Raw genomic sequence first — 16,759 nt, 5'->3', positions numbered from 1 at the left:
TTGAGCTAGATAAGATACGCGAATAGTAATACGCTGATTAATTTGTGTATTAAAACGGGACCAAAACCTGACATCACAACCGTATCGATAATATTACTCGTTTTAAATAGTAATACCGAACGAGGGCACTGAAAACTGTACCGTTTCCGTGCAATACTAAAAAAACAACCCGATCATCCTCCGAGTTTGCATTTCTGAATCATCACGCAAGTGTAAAAACTCGGTCAAAGACTTCAAACAAGCCAACTTTAATATTCCTATTGCTCTACGTATGTAAAGGTCCTTAATGTTCTTGGAGTTAGAATTCCCTTGCGAGAAGAGTTGCGAGAAAAGTGAATTTCTTCTAAAAAACTGTAATTACTCTAAACTAGCGAATTGCGGGGGCATATAAACGCAGTGGCCACCATGGCCATGCCCTAACGCTTCCGGTAGGTCCGTCAGAATTAACCTAGACCTTGTTGGTAACTCGACCAGCGGAACCACGTTCACAAAGGTGCAGCTGCAGCTGCAGGCCTAGACGAGTCATAATCTCTGGCAAATGTATCATAGCTTTGCGACTTCTCCTGCCAAACTAGAGCGGCATATGCTAAAGATAGGTTGGGGGATCGGCGTGTGTACCTACAACCGACGCGAGGAACAAGGGCGACCTTGGCCTTAGGAGTTTATATAACGAGGAAGCGCGAGAATCATGAGCTCAGTCGCGTCGTTCGGTTCGATCCATCGACTTGTCATTTCGTTAAGCCAAACGGGGATACATGCTTCCTAAGTGCATCGTCGCTCTGGTTTACAGACAGCCTCACGCTTCTCTCCAAAACTTGCACCAATCCAATTGTTCAATCGTGACGATCAAACACGTGACTCTGTAAAACTCGAGGTCTTCCTGTACGTTCAATTGTAATAGAAGATAATTGGTCTTGGTTCGCAGCTAATCTGATCCGATGCTCTCTACCTGGGAACAGTAGAGGACCAATCGAAAGATCAGGAACAGTGGTTTTGAGAAATTGAATGTGATAATTAGTTCACTGGTACTATTTTACCAACTTCGCCAATAATCGTTTGTTGTATTGGAAATTTCCAATGATCATAATGACATCGATCGAGAGGGGATCTCTGGGCCAGTGAAGAGTGCACCAGATCAGTAGATAATTGGAAAGATAACGAACAATAGTGCAGCACTCGTAGATCGTTGAAGGTGGAACGTTATGTAGCAGCGATTGAAGGACAAAGTGAAACGCGGTTCAATCGTTTGAACATGTCTACGGTGAGTAGCGACAAGTGAAACTTCCGGTGTCCGCGGTGAAGTTTAAACTTTCGGTACCGGAGAAACTGCACGGCAGAAACGAATGATTCGATCTGGAAATAACAAATGATAGGAACATTATTTGAAATGTTGAATATTTTAAATTAAAAAATTTAAAATTCGAACTTTGAAATTAAAAACTTCCCAATGTTCCAACTTGATTCTAGTACACGTGACAATGCAACGATTTTTGATACCGCGATCCGCTTTCCGTGGTCCATATCTTAGAATTCCCATCGTTGCTGTTTCCGGACGATACTACGTCGGAGATTGATTACAGAAAATGCGTGTCCAGGTAATGCAGCGAGTTTAGAATTGGAAAAAGGCGATGCATCTGATTTTGCTCTGGGCGTTGGTCGCCCTAATTGGACAAGCGGAGTGCAAATGCAGCCTAGCGCGGATTGTAGATGACGAACGTTCGATCGCCTACGTCTGCACTCATGGCAACCTGAACGACCTCGATGAGATATCCACTGAGGCAGATTGGATAGAGTTCACGGTGTCCCGGATTCATCTTATCGCGGACAATGCATTCTCGCGCTTCAAAAACCTCAGAAGGCTCTCATTCTACAATTGCCACATCAACTTCATCAGTCCGGATGCATTCTCAGGGTTGGATAACTTGGAGTGGCTGATATTCCACGGGACAAAGCTCCACATAGCCAGATCAGCTTGGTTCCGCCCTCTGACAAACCTGAAGAGACTTATCCTGAATAGGTAAATTGTACTTTAACACAGACTCAAGATTTGCACCCCAATTCCGTGCAATAGACTCTTACGTTATCCGAAAGGATTATAATTACCTTCTACGTGTTCCTCATAAACTAATTCGAAATAGAAAACGGATCAAATTTGACGTAAGATCGTTAACGTTAGCCAGTACAGTTTCTGGGATCTATTTCGGTTATGTAGATCAAATTCAAGGGTAAATCATCGCCAGGGTCGGCGCAAGGTTGATTATATAAAAAGAGCCTAGCGATGTTAACGACCCAGTTGTAAACCTGATTGATAATTCGAAATGTATTCCAAGAAACGCATCGTGGGCCGAGATTATTCGCATGGGACACGCGGAAGCGCGATGTTTCCTTCTTTGCACGACGTCGGCGCTCTTGTTGTCTTCGTGCACAATTCACGGTTACGTAAAAATGATAATGGATCTCGTAACCGTTGCAACGCATGTCGGGATTGTTTACAGATGCGGCCTGGTGCACGTCGAGCCGGACAGTTTTCGCATGCTGCCGAGATTGGAAGTCCTTGGTATACGTGACAATGATCTGGACTGTTTACCGACCGAGGAACTGTCTTACTTACGCATGCTTAAAACAGTCCGCATCGATGGTAACCCCTGGCTCTGCGAGTGTCGAAGGAAACTCGACGAATACTTCCGATCCCGATCTATCGTCCAGGAAGTCGAATGTACAACGCAGATCAGCGTCTGCAAGGCGTATCAATGCATGACTCCGATCGGATTTCCAGTTCTTCCCTCCGTTCTAACTACAGAACAATTGTACAATTTTAATAGGGTGAGCCTCGTTTGCTTTTCTTCTTACGTCTGTGTACTTCTAACAAGTGGTTTCAATTACAGGAGCGCACGATGGTCCGTGGCAACGAATTCGAAACGAACATTCTGACTTCCTTGGACAGACTTCCAGATAAAACTACTTGGATACAAATTTCTGGTTTGGCGATAGATACGCTGCCAAGGTACGCGTTCTTTCGGTTCGGGAACAGCTTGAGAAGCTTGGAACTGACTGACTGCGGGATCACCACGATCGAGGGCGAAGCTTTCGCAGGTCTGCACAAACTGCAACGGCTCTCTTTAGTCGGCAATCGATTCCCAGTCTTGAGCGCCAATTGGTTCAGAGATCTCGTCGGTCTTCAGCAGTTGATTCTGCAAGGAAACAAAATCGAACGGATAGAGAATACCGCGCTATGGCACGTTGGCGACACTCTGCGACATCTCGATATTCGAAACAATCTGCTTCGATGCGTCCCCATCGAGGAACTGGCTGAATTGAAGAAGTTAGAGAGGCTAGACGCCACGGGGAACCCTTGGCTCTGCTCTTGTCGCAGGGATCTACAAAATTTCCTTACCAGAAAGAACGTTGGATTCGAGATAAACTCGGGTCGATGCTACGAAAACGAAAACGAGATTCCAGATGGCAGCAGCGGCTGGGGCCAGCAACAGGTACCGCCAATTTCAACTCGCATGCGCAAGATTTGAATTGCAAACCAACGATATCCTCGAATCGATTCAAATCGAGTGCTACAAGATCGATAATCGAAAAATTGATTTCAGATCGATATCAACTCAGAAAGACTAAACTAGGAAAGTCTTGAGAATATGTAAAAATAATGATTACCTTTACTTGTTTGCAGATGACCGTGCACAATACTTCCGTCGCAGCTGGAAAAGTGCAATGGACGACTTTCGATGAGAGCGTTAAAGAAACGAACGTATCGATAGTTCGACCGCCACCGTCTCTTTCACCTCCTCCTCCTCCAACCGAGACTCATGCGATCGTCACATCTCCGCCTCCCATTTATATGGGATCGTGTTACCCGGAAAAACACCATGACAGTTCAAAATCTCTGTATACCTGTCGAGCCATCACGTCGATCGAGGAATTGAACGTGATACCGCCAACAGTGGACACGATCCGCGTAATCCAGTCGAACGTGAGGAAAATACCCGAGAACACTTTCGCGCGGTTCGATGGCTACCTATCGAAACTCGAACTTCGAGACTGCGGCATTCAGATGATCGAGCCCCGCGCTTTTTCGAATCTCCATAACTTGGTATACCTATCGCTTCGAAACAATCAACTGGAATCGATAACTGCGGACACGTTGCAGGGTCTTAACAACTTAAGACACCTGGACGTGTCGCATAACAACATACATCGAATCACGAACGACGTGTTCGAACATTTACCTTATCTGAATAGCCTGGATGTATCTGACAACGCGATGAATTGTATCGGCGTCGAGCACATGGCCCAACGTCTGCGCTACTTGTCGTCCCTGGATATCTCGAACAATCCCTGGAGTTGCTTGTGCGGAACTAAATTGGCAGAATTCTTGAATACCCGTAACATAAAGTACGATGCGGATTCGTTGCTGTTGAAGGAGGACTGCTACGCGTCCACGAAACCGGAAGTGGTCACCAGCCCGCCAATTCCAACGACAACCAGCGCTCCTATCCGGAACGAGACCATAGAAGGTACTTGTACGCCTCGCGAAGTCGCTGCAGAGATTCGATATCAATGCACCGGTGGTAATCTGTTGCTGTTGCAATCGATACCGCCAGAGGTAACTGCGATCGAATTTTACGACGGATACTTACCACGGCTACCACCTAACAGCTTCTCGAAATTCGTCAACTTACGTGAGTTAAACATAAGAAACTCTGGTCTGAGCACCGTGGAGCATGGCGCGTTTAACGGTTTGAATAAACTGGAGAACCTGACGATCCAGGATAATCCTCTGGAAATGATTGGATCCTCCTGGTTTGTCTTAGAGAATCTGGACAGACTAGATCTGCGCGGTAATTCGATAAAATATATCGAACCAGGATCGTTTCGATACTTAAATCGACTCACGTATTTGAATCTCGAGGGGAACGATTTGAAATGTATCTTCACCAGCGATCTGAACGATATGCCGAATATATACATCGTTGAATTCTCCGGAAACCCCCTGAAATGGAGATGCAGAGTCGAGTTGGAACAGTTTCTAGAGGCTCGAAAAATTAGGTTCATAAAAATCGAGAACTCCTGCGAGGGTAAAAAGTTGGTAAGAAACCTGCTACTGCAAAATAAGACGGATGGTTCATTCGATTGTCCATCCGAGTGTTCAATGGCTACTAACAATTATCGACAGTTGTTCGTACTGTTTATATTACCATTGCTAATAATACTGCTACATTAAGTGACGTTAAATTAAATACTTACTTATACTTCCTAATGGGAGACAGCACTGGATATCTTACATACGTCCATTTTTACGTACATTTCTACTCTGAAACATCTGTGTCACGTTTTCAGTGGATGTAATATGGCGTCACATTTAATTAAGCTTCCATGAGACTCCTATAGGTGGTATAATAATATGTGTTCATCCTCTGCGAAACTAGTTTTGCGTATCTGTTAAAATAATCGTTAATAAATGTTATTAGTTTTTTAAATAACCGCAAAACACTTACGTTAAAAGGAAGCGTGACGAAATTCCGTGATGCTTAGCAGATGTAACGCACATTGAGATTAACGATTAATTACGGATGTTAGCTGCCGACAGGGACCAGCGGAAATCGGGAATATATTCCGAATTGTATAATTATACCTTTATTTAACTTATTATGTAATTAACTGTTTACTGTAACAATATGTGCCATATTGTATTTTAGAAATTAATTTATTTTTGTAAAAATTAAGCGCACATCATTTGTGCAGACGTATTTATTGTGAAACATTCATCGAGGAACTTCTCCTTCAAAGTTAAACGTTCTCCACGTTTTTACTGTGATCAGTTTCTAGAAAAAGATAAAGAAATGATATTGAAAGCAGCTATACATATGTGTACACAGAATAGATCAGCGCGGCATTAATTGACTTGTGCTTAAATAGTTGTGGTTTGCAATTGCATAAATAAATATTTTATTGTAAGCAGATATGACCTTTATCTTTTGTATTTCTTCGTTGAAGATATTTTCTGCATTGTTTCTATTAATCCATCGATGTATTTGTAATTAGAAAATCCACAAATTTTCGTTATGTGAGCAAGAAGACAACACGTGCCCGGCTAGCTCAGTCGGTAGAGCATGAGACTCTTAATCTCAGGGTCGTGGGTTCGAGCCCCACGTTGGGCGGTTTCTTTTTGTTGTTTTTTTCCATTCTACATTTTACATACAAAGAAAAATTCAGTTACAATTGTATCAATAAGTTGTACGATTGATCTTTTATGTTAAATTGGTTAAAAATTGTTCTCGAATGCATCTACTACATATAAATGTTTAAAAAAAAATGTCCTCTACACATTAGCAGAGCGTGGTTTCGATCCACGGACCTCTGGGTTATGGGCCCAGCACGCTTCCACTGCGCCACTCTGCTTTGGTGTTAACATCTCTTTTAATATTGCAATTCTTTTTGTTAATTTTAATGTTGGACTAAAAAAAATGTATACTCATTAATTACTATCACTTTCTCATACTCTCTTCAAGAACAATACAAAATAATAATTCCTTCGTTAATACACATAGAATTTTGAAAGCTGATGGGCACAGATAAACAAAAATTAATGATTGCAACGAAGTAAAGAAATATTTGTCGATTAAGCAACAGAATAAGCGTTCGCCTATACACTTGTTGACCTACAATCCTGCAATCGTATATCGACTCTGTAATTTGCAATGCTGCAAATTTCGCAGGGAACAAATACCTCAACAAAATGTAATTGATTACGAAAGCCACGCAGTCCGATTAACAAATAAATATACTTTCAACATGTTAAAAAATATTTGTAGACAGAATATTTCTAACAACTGAATCAATTTATAATTTATTTCACTTTATTGTAAATATATAAGTACACATATGTAAAAGACTCTTATTCTATTGTTAATAAGTATCATGTCCTTCCTATCCTATAAAATACAGTCGTTCACCTCAAATTGTAGCTATCATTTATTCCTTTCTCTCTAAAAATGACCCAATATATTATTAACTTCCCCAAAGAAGAATGAAGACAATGAAAATATTCATGAAAAGAAAGAACTTCGCAAAAATTCACAATCAGCATCGTCAGCGGTGCCAGATTTTATTGCGTGAAACTCAGCATTGCAAAACGTAACGCTCAAACACGTGACAGTGTTCCCTATAAAAACGAAATTCAGTCGTTCAATAATTAATCAAAGTTTGAAAGTCACGAAGGTAACAACGACGGAATAATGGAGTTCAACGCGTGCTTCCTGTTCCTACTGCTGAGCGCCACTCTGATCCAGGCTAATCCAGCTCTGAAGACCACTGAGAAGAAGTCGTTAACAGAGGAGAGTAAAGCAGACGCCTCAAAGGAGAATCTGAAAATCGAAGAAACTGGTGAGGACAAGGACAGATCGAAAAAAGCAGCGTTGTGCCTTCAGATAGATCCAATACCTTCTCAAACAGTTCAGACTACCTTTAGCGAACACCAACTTGGTCTTCAGAATATCCCATTGGTGATGCAAGCTCAATCCGTTCCTCAGCAACTCCAATCTCTTAGCATCGTCCAACCTGTTGCTCCAAGTTTGTCTCAGGCGAATATAGTAGTCCCGCAGCAAATGATTCAACCTTGCCCACAGGCTAACATGGTTCTTCCTCAACAAGTAGTGAATCCTGTCCAAACTTTGCAAATTGTTCAGCCTCCCACTCAACTCTATGGTCAATCCGCTTCATCTGTGAATATAATCCAATCCACACCACAGAACAAGGGCTTTCAAATTGCCCAGAAGCCGAAACCTAAGCCTAAACCAACTGCACATAATGTAGAAGAAACAGAGTCTGTCAAGGAACTACCTAAGCCTATGCGTATGGAGAAACAGCCAATGCCTTTGCCAGCACCACAAGAATCTTTATCAATGATGCCGATTGTCCCCACCTATCAGCAAGAACAAATGATGTTAATTCCTGAAACAGAACAAGCTACATTTATCCAAATTCCCTCTCACCCTATATCAGGCTGTAGTAATCCTCTCCATGGACTTATGACAGAATGTACTTGTCAGAAGATGGATTCGTCAGCTCTAAATATGATGCCAGTCGCTTCCTATCCAGCAACATATGCTTCGATGACGATGCCTCATATGGTAGCAAATGTGAGTGGCTTGTAATTAAATCCTTCAAACGCATTATTTAATACGATGATTAATTGTTTGTATTAACTGTTTACAGCAAGTAAAACTGGGACCTCAAGCCAGGACGAAAACGTATGTTAACGTGAACATTCCTCATTCTCATACCTATCAACCGCCTTATACTTCACAGTCTTATGCTCCACAAGAGCCAATATATCAACAAAAGACGTACACGAGTGGATTGAACTCTGAGTCGAGTTCATACGCAATCCATGAATTAGCCGATAACTCCTACGCAAGTAAAACATCCCTGCCTTTTCTCACAATCAATGCCTTTCCTTATACGCAAAGAGCCGCGAATCCCATGCCACTAACGGAGCTCTCCGAGAATTCTCTGATGTCCCACAAAGTACCTCGTGAAACTGACTCCGACCAACTATCGCCAGAAAAAACGCAGATCAAAGAGAACGAAGGCAAAGCTACGCTGATTGATGGTCGACGCAATGTAAGAAGTAACAAGGAAGAGGCAAAGGAGGCAAAGGAGTCAAAGAACCAAAAGAAACAAATGTAACTGAAAAATAGAAGATTTACAGAAAAGTAAATTTTGTATGCTATATTTTTGTACTTTCATGAATTTTTAATTTGTACATGTGTCAGATGACACGATTAATAAAACGAAGATTTGTAAATGAAGATACAATTATAACAAGTTACTTATTGTTTATATAGCAATCTGATGAAGAAGTTTCCTTACCAATATCTTGGCAGCTATTATTTAAACAGATAGAATTGTCTCTTGGTATAATGAGAAAGTTCTTTAAAGAAGATTCTTGTAGATATTTCTGTAACGTAGGTATGCTCATCTGTACGTATGAACACTTGCAGGACACAGTTGTTCCAATACTCTCTTCACTCGCATTCGGGTCTTTCAGGATTAAAATTAAATACCAATTATTCATAAACCATAAAAATTACATTTATAAAGCGTAGATGCAATAAATCTATACCATCAATAAGTTTCAAGTCCTCTTCCAAAATATCTTTATCGATACTAATCCACCTTAAGATATTTTCTCGAGTCGTGGAATTTACACGTTTTAAAATGTACTTAATATTCTTTTGAAGACTATCTTGATAAGGGAATGCCATTTGTTTCAAAACTGATTTATCTATGGACCAATCACTGCTTTCGTCTCCTTTACATTTGCAACAAGTACAACTGTCTGGATGATCAGCATTTCTACATTCTTCATTATAACGAGGAGTTAAAAATTTGTCGATTGAAGTTATATACAATTAAGAAAGGAAAAGTAAAGATTATAATTACCCTCAGACTTCAAACAATAACAACATTTGCAGTCTACTACTTGATGGCTGCTTATTATGTTGGAGATGAGAGTTACAGCAGACTAGAAAAGGTTTGTTTTTATTAGATGTGGAATTATTAGGAAAATTAATTATAATAAAATCATACATATTGTAACTTAATATCCGTAGCTCTTGTGTACGTATATTTATAATATTTCCTAATTTTGTGATGCGATGGCAGAGAAGTTTCTTTAGGTTTCTTGAAAAGCTTATATGGAATGTTCCAATACTCGTTTTTGCAACGATCACCTTCGTATTTCGCAAAATACCACTTATGATCCACTATGTACGGTCTGACATCTATATTCTCCTGCTCTAAAACTTGTGATATCAACATTCGTTTAACTATCTGCAAACAATTATTATTAAATGAATATTATTAAAACTGTTACGTCTCATATGATTACCTTTGCAGCTGGATGGCCAATGCAATTCCCAAATATTCGAAGTTGTCTTAACATAGGACTCTTCTTCAATGTGTACAAAATATTCACCATTCCATCGTCTGTAATTCTATTATACGAGATATCAAGAGTTAAAAGCTTGGAGGATGGAATGGCAAAACTTAGACTCCTAAAAATTACTGAATGTAGTCAAACAATTCTTGTACAAATTCTTGCCTTTCCAAACACACTAAATACCTCGCACCATGATCAGTTATGATGTTTCTATGTAAAATTAAAGTTTTCAGAGCCGGCCTTTTTATCAACCACGCGCATATGTGGTCGATACCGTGATCACCAATATTGTTGCAGCCTAAGTCTAACAAGTGCAACCAGTTGTTGCATTTCGCGTTGCGCATCATGCTCTCGATATCATGGCAACTGAAGTTATACTTTTGCAAATGTAATGCCGCCAGGGTAGTATTATGCTGTGAAGAGGAACGTAATTAAACTGGATATTAAAAAAGTGATAGAAATATGAAATTACTTTGAGCATGTGACCGATAAGATCAGCGAAGTGAGTAGAATCAAAGTAATACATGAATCCAGGATTAGGTCGACTGATATCCAATCTTTTCAGAGTTCTATTACTAAGTAACTGATCCGAACTCAACGTCATTACAAAGTAGATTAAACCAGAAGCTGTTTGATTCACGTCTGCAACGTTTAAACTTTGCATGTGTGTATTTTTCAATAGAAACAATGCGACATTCTTAGATGCCTGTAATCAATTATTTTGTTAGTTTTCAATCAATAATTTGGATCAATAAAATATTTTTGAAAGTGTCAGCCACCTGATCTCCAAATTTGTTTGCTCGTAAGTTCAGATTTCTTAATTCCAAGTTATTTCCTACTTTCAGCATGTAATTAATTCCGATATTAGCAATATTATTGTTTCCAATATCCAGTTCTTGAACATTTTTATGCAACTAACATAAAAATATTAATTGAAAAGTAATACTTAATAGTAATTCTCTCTTTTAATGATAATTGCCTTACCAAAAAATGATCGATCAAATTTATGAAGCCAGGATCCGTTATATTATTGCTGGCCAAATTAAGACGAGTGATGTTCTGATTTTTTCTAAGAAAAATCAATAGTGCTGGTATGTCAATGTCTTGAAGGCATCTCCTGAAATTTGTTCAGAGCGTATGTAGGAGATTTAATAAGAAATTTTGAAAGTGTAGTTTCTACTTTCTTCTAACCCAATTTTCTCATGTACTACATTTCCACGCATATCGAGCACTTTTTCTGTATTGCAGATCGTGTGGCAGAAGCATTTAAAGAAACGCTGATTAAAAATCTTCTGAACATATAGGGATCTCACATTTTGCTGGTCACTAATTAAATCGACTTTTTTACAATCTATGCATGAGGATGGACATTGATATTTATTGAATGTCATGATTCATCAATCAACCTTTGCAATTTCTCAAAGAGAACTCCTTAAAATTTTTCATTCAACTATATATATCCAATAAAAATAGCACTTGAAATGATCATACTTCAAGCAAGTCAGGCACAATTGTTTTATGGGAGTTTCATACATAGGTACACACATCCTTTTTTTACCTGGAAATATGACAGACGATTTTTTCTTCAAAAAAGGGGAAGAAATCGAAGTTGTTCCACTGGAAGTAATGTTCGAGGGTAACTAAAAAAAGAAAGATATGTTAGTAACAAAGACAAAAAATTATTGTTCAAATATACACATATGCACTTACCAACAAAAATTAATGTGCAATATTTCTTAGTATACTGCCAAATGGATCCAATTTCTTTCGAGCAAAACGTACAACTATTACCATTATCGCAAAGTGACAAATGGCTAATCTCTGCTCGTATACTCGATATGGTTACATTAACGACTACAGAAACGGGTCTTGCATTTTTTAAATATCGAAAAAGAGCTCTGTCGTTTGACGAATACTTGACGTACTTAAAAGACTTGGCGGAATCTAAGAACTTAGATTTCAATGAAATGAAGTACAAGATGCAGACATGCGGGAAACCCAGACGAGCTACTTGATTTATAAGTTCCACAAACGTTATGTACAACCTTTATTTCTTTAACAGTAGTTTACAGTGTGTTGAATGTTACACTTATTGTAATCTAGAATCCTGAAATCTGTTTGGATTGCGTGGCTGCTTTACAATAAATGGAGACGTTGAAAATCTCTGGCAGAATATAATTTCTTGACGTTTGATTCTCTTGTTCTTTTATCTTGCGCGAAATTCTGAAACTTGCGAAGTGATTTAATGCTTGCACAAAACCTACTTGAAAATCATCAGATGTCAGTAGTCTAATGATTTTTGGCATCGAGCGATAAATTTTTATGCATTATCTGGCGACAGATCGAACCAATTTTATCGAATCACGAAAAACTGTATGCGAAGTAATAAGTTAATGCGTAAATTTAATAATATACAAATTACACGAATATACATAATAAAACTGCCGAAAATAAATAAGTTTTACGATACCTTCCACTATCATTTAATTACAAGGCACGTGAATCACAAAAGAATCAGTGTACGTTCTCAATTGTATTACCAATGAAATCCCCAGAGGCCAATTTTACAGAACGACTCTTTTGCGCTTCTCGGAGTATCAAAAATAAATTAATATAAGGAGAAACAACTGAGGAACGTTAATGACAATATATGGTAAAATCGGGTATATAAAAATATTTCAACAATTTTCGTTTCGTGTTGACAAATAATGAAGAACAATATTGTTCCTCGATATGCAGGGAGATAAATACTTTCTTCGTGCTATTACCTCTTGTCCTTCGCTACAAAATATACTTTTATATATTCTGTTGGATCCATTTTAAGGCAGCTCTAATATTGCCAAGTGTGACGCGACCAAGGAAACTCGCGATTAATTGATACTCCGGCATGGTACGTCTTCCGCAGGATCTTGTGGAGAGTGACCTATTTAAAGAATTCTTTCTTGCAATTCCTTGACCGTTCTCCTCGTACAATATATCAGGCAGCTGCAGTATAGGACTCCGTCCTTCGCAAAGTACTTTTGTGGTTAAGCACAGAAGCCATTGCATCACCTGTTAAAGAAAAACTACATTAAGCGAATAGTCGGTGAAATATACAAATATGCCCGTATCTATAAAATAAATGAAGCTACCTCGTTACTGGACGGTAACTTCCCTTCGCTTCTGAACCAAGCACTAGGTGCCCACAAGTGCAACTGTACTATAGTTGCTGCAGTCTCTGTATCAAGTCGCTGAAATCGGAATCATGTCAGTAATTGATAAATTCTAAGACAGAAAGTTACATTTAATCATGAACTAAAATGTACCTTGTACAAACTTCTCGATAATAGATTCTTTATGAGCACAGAAATAATTGTTGTTACATGGTCCGGTAAAGGTGGGAGATCTGTCTCCTTGTAATCGTGATTCTTAAGGGAAGTTCCTTCGTTGTCATTGTGAAACGGATTTTTCATGCCAAATATTTCGTAAGCTATTGTTCCGACTGTCCAAAGGTCCGCCTTTGTATAATTTATACTGGTGAACGGGCCAGGTTCCGCTGTTATCACTTCCGGCGCCATCAAAGCGGCATTGCCGCCTTTGTCGATGTCATGAGTGTTATAAGGCAGGTATAACCCATGGCTTTTATCCGCCAAACAACACCCAAAATCTGTGATCACCAGGGATGGACAGTTATCCCCTTCTTCCGACAAGTCGAGCAGAATATTGTCGCTCTTCAAGTCGCTACATTTTTACGGACAAAAAAAGTATACGTATGAAACGTAATATGGATTGGTCGACACATAATGCGATAGTATTTCGTACAAACGAAAGGTATCGACTTACCGGTGTGCAATGCCATGCGAATTCAAATGAGCCACGCCCTCGAGTAATTGAGCAAGTAGTAATATCGATTCCCTCGTACTCAAGGTACGATCGCTCAAATATCGTTTTAAAGTGGTGTCGTATCTATAAATTGATAAGCAAGGGAATGTTAATGTAGAATGCTCGTTAAGTATCACGCGAAATACAATTATCTTCAAGTCAAGAACACCTGTATAAGATACTCAAAATCATCGTATGCATCTATTATGATTCTATTAGAACAATAAAAATGCAATACATAAATATCAAATTATACTGGTGGTCCTAACTATAGTTTTTAGAGTAATCAGAACCTTTTCATTAATAGAAACAAACTCATGTTCCTTCCAGATCCATGGGGATTTATACGCGCTGGCAAAGCGTCCGGATACATCCTGAGCGAACCAGGTAGAGCTGGTACTCTGTCAGCAAAAACATAATACATTGCCACGATGTTTGGATGTGGCGGTAACTTGGCTTTCCTCGCAGCCATTCTCACTTCCCAATCAGCCAATTCTTCATCCTTTAAATATTTTCTAGCTGGTACAGTTTCTCGATACATGGATCTCAGAATGGACAACGCGTTCGACTCTGCGTCGTAATTAAACATCATTTTTAATGCCAATGGAAATTGAGTCACATCCTTATTTTCTTGATCGATGTTTATTTGACTTTGATTTTTGTTGTTAGGAGAGTCATTGAATCTAGCTGCATGAACAATGGCGGAACATCCTTTCGCGATAGCAGGTCCAATTATGAAATCTTTTAAGGTCAGGGTTTTTTCTTCATCCTTTATTACCTCGCAATTTTTGTCATTTTGTGGTGCATTCCATTGTAATTTTGATATGGCTTCCTAGAAATCAAACTTTCTCTTACTAAAGCTTTCGATCTCCTTAGAATCCGTTTACAAGTAAATCGTTATTTACCCGAATTTCCCAACAGACTCCCTCCAGTTCATCGTCCTTCGTTAAGATCCCAGTGCCAGATGCCAGCGACACGCCAACCAAAGCGAAGAAAGGAGCAGAGTCTCCGCCGAAAACCAATCGACTAGCAGCCCGTCTACGCAAGTCAGCGGCTAAGGTATTGGTGACCCGTTTCAAGATATTATCAACAAATATTCGTCGAGCGTGAGCTCCCAGATAACCGAGGTGTCTTCCTGTGCCAGACACATTGCTGTTACCCTGGGGCAGGCAGCCCTGGGACTTGCCTATTTTCAAATAAAAAACCTTCAATCTCTACCAGTACATAAAAACACTTCAAAAACCTGCAAAACGTAATCACATTCAATTACGCGACACTTAAGCATAAATATAAAACGATACGACGAATCAAACAACCTTAAAATTCGAAATCGTGTCGACGAATGACACGAATAGTACGGCGATACATAATACAAAAAAAAGCATGAATTGTCAAGCGACGAAGGTTAAATCTACCTCGTAGTCCTCTGTTTTGATGATTCGCTGTATCAAGGTCCTTCAGAATCGATTAAGACGACCGAGATAAAGGCAGAGAAATAACAATGCATCGATGGTTTACTCACCTACTTGCACAACGTGTATCTTGTCGTGATATTTCCTTGGATGGCAATTAGAGTAGAAACACTCGGTATTTCTGACGGAATGCAGTAGAGCTCGACCATTTTGCACGAGACGGTAGGCCGCCGTCCGAATCGACATCTCTCCGTGTTTCTGGGCCGAGATAGCCCAGCGGGCTAAACCCCAGGAGAGACAGGCCTTCGCTGCCGAAGGCAGGCTCGTTCTTAGTAACTCGATCGTTTTTTAAGGATTCTCGGTTAACTGCGCAGAGGAGAATTTTTCAAAAGGCTCAGCTGAGTCCGTTACCCTCCCCCACCGTGGTCGTTTTCGTACTGCACTATTGGACCCTGTCGGACTGTCACGGAATCGCATACGCATTTCCATACCTATGCACACACCTATCTATACGTGGACGTTTCATAACGAATGTATCTGTAACTCGTATGGAAATAGAAATGAGTAGAAATTGAAGTATGACCATTTCGCTATATAAAATAATGGTGAAATTGCCAACTATTTAATGCAACAAACCTCAGACAACACAGCAATTTCTTGTGTATTTCAGTAGTTTCATTGTAATTCATTGTATATTTACCTATGGAGGTAAGAGAGAGAGAAAGATATATAAGAAAGCTATAAGAAAGAGTGAGATAGTTGATACTGACCTTACTTCAGAACCCCTGGCGCCATCTCTGCGAAAAGTGCTGAAACTGGTCGCACAGAGTTATCGACAGCGAAGTAAACTACTTTGTGGCGTTACCGACTTTACCGACTTCTTCATATAAGCAGACACATTCACGTCATCTATAAACAAGAGACTCTCGTTTACGACGTCTTTCAAATTTCTACGCTTTTCAAATTATTCACTTATTTCTTGACCATCAAAGAGTGCACATCAAAATTTACCTTTTGCCAAATCTAGATTTGTATTTCTAAATTTCTATTTTAATTTACCCTAATTGTAAAGACTTATTGTTGATAAATAAACTTGTTACATAAAAGCCATCCTCAGCAAAAGTTAATTAGAAGAAAATATCGTGGACAAGACGAAAATCCACAACTTACCGACTGGTGGCGCCATCTCTGCGGCGAGCGTGGAAACTATTCGACGAGTAGTTTCAGCACTCGCCACAGAGATGGCGCCACCAGTCGGTAAGTAGTTTACTTCACTGTCGATAACGCTGTGCGACCAGTTTCAGCACTTTTCGCAGAGATGGCGCTAGTGTTTCAGTAGTTCACTTCGCTGTCGATAATGCTGTGCGACCAGTTTGAGCACCTTTTACGGAGATGGCGCTAGGAGTTCTTGAGTAAGGTCAATATCAACTATCTCACTCTTTCCTATAATTTTCTTATATATTTTTCTCTTTCTTTCTTTTAAAGCGGGAAATATAAAATAAATTAGAATAAAAATATTAAAATATATATCCTG

At 39.5% G+C, this 16,759-nt stretch overlaps 4 protein-coding genes and 2 non-coding genes across 9 annotated transcripts; 3 read left to right on the top strand and 3 right to left on the bottom strand.

Moving 5' to 3' along the window:
- Positions 1–748: 748 nt before the first annotated feature.
- Positions 749–5,969, top strand: LOC143426700 (uncharacterized). Of its 2 annotated transcripts, none has more exons than XM_076900296.1 (5): positions 749–1,261; positions 1,581–2,017; positions 2,496–2,823; positions 2,886–3,488; positions 3,680–5,969. In XM_076900296.1, the coding sequence occupies exons 2-5, from the start codon at positions 1,629–1,631 to the stop codon at positions 5,228–5,230; spliced, it is 2,871 nt and encodes a 956-aa protein (XP_076756411.1). In that variant the 5' UTR covers positions 749–1,261; positions 1,581–1,628; the 3' UTR covers positions 5,231–5,969. The 2 variants fall into 2 exon arrangements, with proteins under 2 accessions (XP_076756411.1, XP_076756410.1); XM_076900295.1 differs by having other exon boundaries at positions 750–1,261; positions 1,596–2,017.
- Positions 5,970–6,094: 125 nt separating this feature from the next.
- On the top strand, positions 6,095–6,167 carry Trnak-cuu (transfer RNA lysine (anticodon CUU)). Its single transcript has one exon. It is a non-coding gene; the product is annotated as a tRNA-Lys (tRNA).
- Positions 6,168–6,336: 169 nt separating this feature from the next.
- Positions 6,337–6,408, bottom strand: Trnam-cau (transfer RNA methionine (anticodon CAU)). Its single transcript has one exon. It is a non-coding gene; the product is annotated as a tRNA-Met (tRNA).
- A 659-nt stretch (positions 6,409–7,067) lies between these two features.
- LOC143427240 (uncharacterized) lies at positions 7,068–8,500 on the top strand. Its single transcript, XM_076901172.1, has 3 exons — positions 7,068–8,147; positions 8,224–8,425; positions 8,478–8,500. The coding sequence occupies exons 1-3, from the start codon at positions 7,245–7,247 to the stop codon at positions 8,498–8,500; spliced, it is 1,128 nt and encodes a 375-aa protein (XP_076757287.1). The 5' UTR covers positions 7,068–7,244.
- A 74-nt stretch (positions 8,501–8,574) lies between these two features.
- Positions 8,575–12,227, bottom strand: LOC143427239 (uncharacterized). The gene is made up of 13 exons (XM_076901171.1): positions 12,217–12,227; positions 11,663–11,997; positions 11,511–11,592; positions 10,937–11,069; positions 10,732–10,866; positions 10,425–10,658; positions 10,136–10,365; positions 9,902–10,067; positions 9,601–9,843; positions 9,454–9,535; positions 9,134–9,373; positions 8,881–9,051; positions 8,575–8,697 (listed from the first exon to the last, which is right to left on the bottom strand). Exons 1-13 carry the CDS (start codon positions 12,225–12,227, stop codon positions 8,606–8,608), a joined length of 2,154 nt encoding a protein of 717 aa, XP_076757286.1. The 3' UTR covers positions 8,575–8,605.
- Positions 11,983–15,634, bottom strand: Pink1 (PTEN-induced putative kinase 1). Of its 3 annotated transcripts, none has more exons than XM_076902024.1 (8): positions 15,336–15,634; positions 14,719–14,999; positions 14,107–14,645; positions 13,775–13,897; positions 13,258–13,672; positions 13,084–13,182; positions 12,721–13,003; positions 11,983–12,181 (listed from the first exon to the last, which is right to left on the bottom strand). In XM_076902024.1, exons 1-7 carry the CDS (start codon positions 15,469–15,471, stop codon positions 12,749–12,751), a joined length of 1,848 nt encoding a protein of 615 aa, XP_076758139.1. In that variant the 5' UTR covers positions 15,472–15,634; the 3' UTR covers positions 11,983–12,181; positions 12,721–12,748. The 3 variants fall into 3 exon arrangements, with proteins under 3 accessions (XP_076758139.1, XP_076758140.1, XP_076758138.1); XM_076902025.1 differs by having other exon boundaries at positions 11,983–12,175; XM_076902023.1 differs by having other exon boundaries at positions 11,983–13,003.
- Positions 15,635–16,759: the final 1,125 nt, after the last annotated feature.

This window comes from Xylocopa sonorina, chromosome 9 (assembly GCF_050948175.1).
Source record: "Xylocopa sonorina isolate GNS202 chromosome 9, iyXylSono1_principal, whole genome shotgun sequence".
In the NCBI taxonomy this organism is placed as follows: Eukaryota; Metazoa; Arthropoda; class Insecta; order Hymenoptera; family Apidae; genus Xylocopa; species Xylocopa sonorina.
Note: the sequence above shows the minus strand (reverse complement) of the source record. Positions and strands in the feature narration are given on the sequence as shown.

What these genes read in the sequence shown, in the direction of transcription:
- LOC143426700 (XM_076900296.1), top strand. Translation starts at nt 1,629, where the DNA reads ATGCATCTGATTTTGCTCTGGGCGTTGGTCGCCCTAATTGGACAAGCG. An exon ending in AAGAGACTTATCCTGAATAG is followed by an intron (nt 2,018 to 2,495) that starts GTAAATTGTACT and finishes GATTGTTTACAG; the next exon opens with ATGCGGCCTGGTGCACGTCG. An exon ending in GCGGCTGGGGCCAGCAACAG is followed by an intron (nt 3,489 to 3,679) that starts GTACCGCCAATT and finishes ACTTGTTTGCAG; the next exon opens with ATGACCGTGCACAATACTTC.
- LOC143427240 (XM_076901172.1), top strand. Translation starts at nt 7,245, where the DNA reads ATGGAGTTCAACGCGTGCTTCCTGTTCCTACTGCTGAGCGCCACTCTG. An exon ending in TGCCTCATATGGTAGCAAAT is followed by an intron (nt 8,148 to 8,223) that starts GTGAGTGGCTTG and finishes AACTGTTTACAG; the next exon opens with CAAGTAAAACTGGGACCTCA. An exon ending in AGCCGATAACTCCTACGCAA is followed by an intron (nt 8,426 to 8,477) that starts GTAAAACATCCC and finishes TTATACGCAAAG; the next exon opens with AGCCGCGAATCCCATGCCAC.
- LOC143427239 (XM_076901171.1), bottom strand. An exon ending in TTGCACATTAATTTTTGTTG is followed by an intron (nt 11,593 to 11,662) that starts GTAAGTGCATAT and finishes TTCTTTTTTTAG; the next exon opens with TTACCCTCGAACATTACTTC. An exon ending in CAAACAAATTTGGAGATCAG is followed by an intron (nt 10,659 to 10,731) that starts GTGGCTGACACT and finishes AATTGATTACAG; the next exon opens with GCATCTAAGAATGTCGCATT.
- Pink1 (XM_076902023.1), bottom strand. Translation starts at nt 15,471, where the DNA reads ATGTCGATTCGGACGGCGGCCTACCGTCTCGTGCAAAATGGTCGAGCT. An exon ending in GAGTCTGTTGGGAAATTCGG is followed by an intron (nt 14,646 to 14,718) that starts GTAAATAACGAT and finishes TTTGATTTCTAG; the next exon opens with GAAGCCATATCAAAATTACA. An exon ending in TCGCATGGCATTGCACACCG is followed by an intron (nt 13,673 to 13,774) that starts GTAAGTCGATAC and finishes GTAAAAATGTAG; the next exon opens with CGACTTGAAGAGCGACAATA.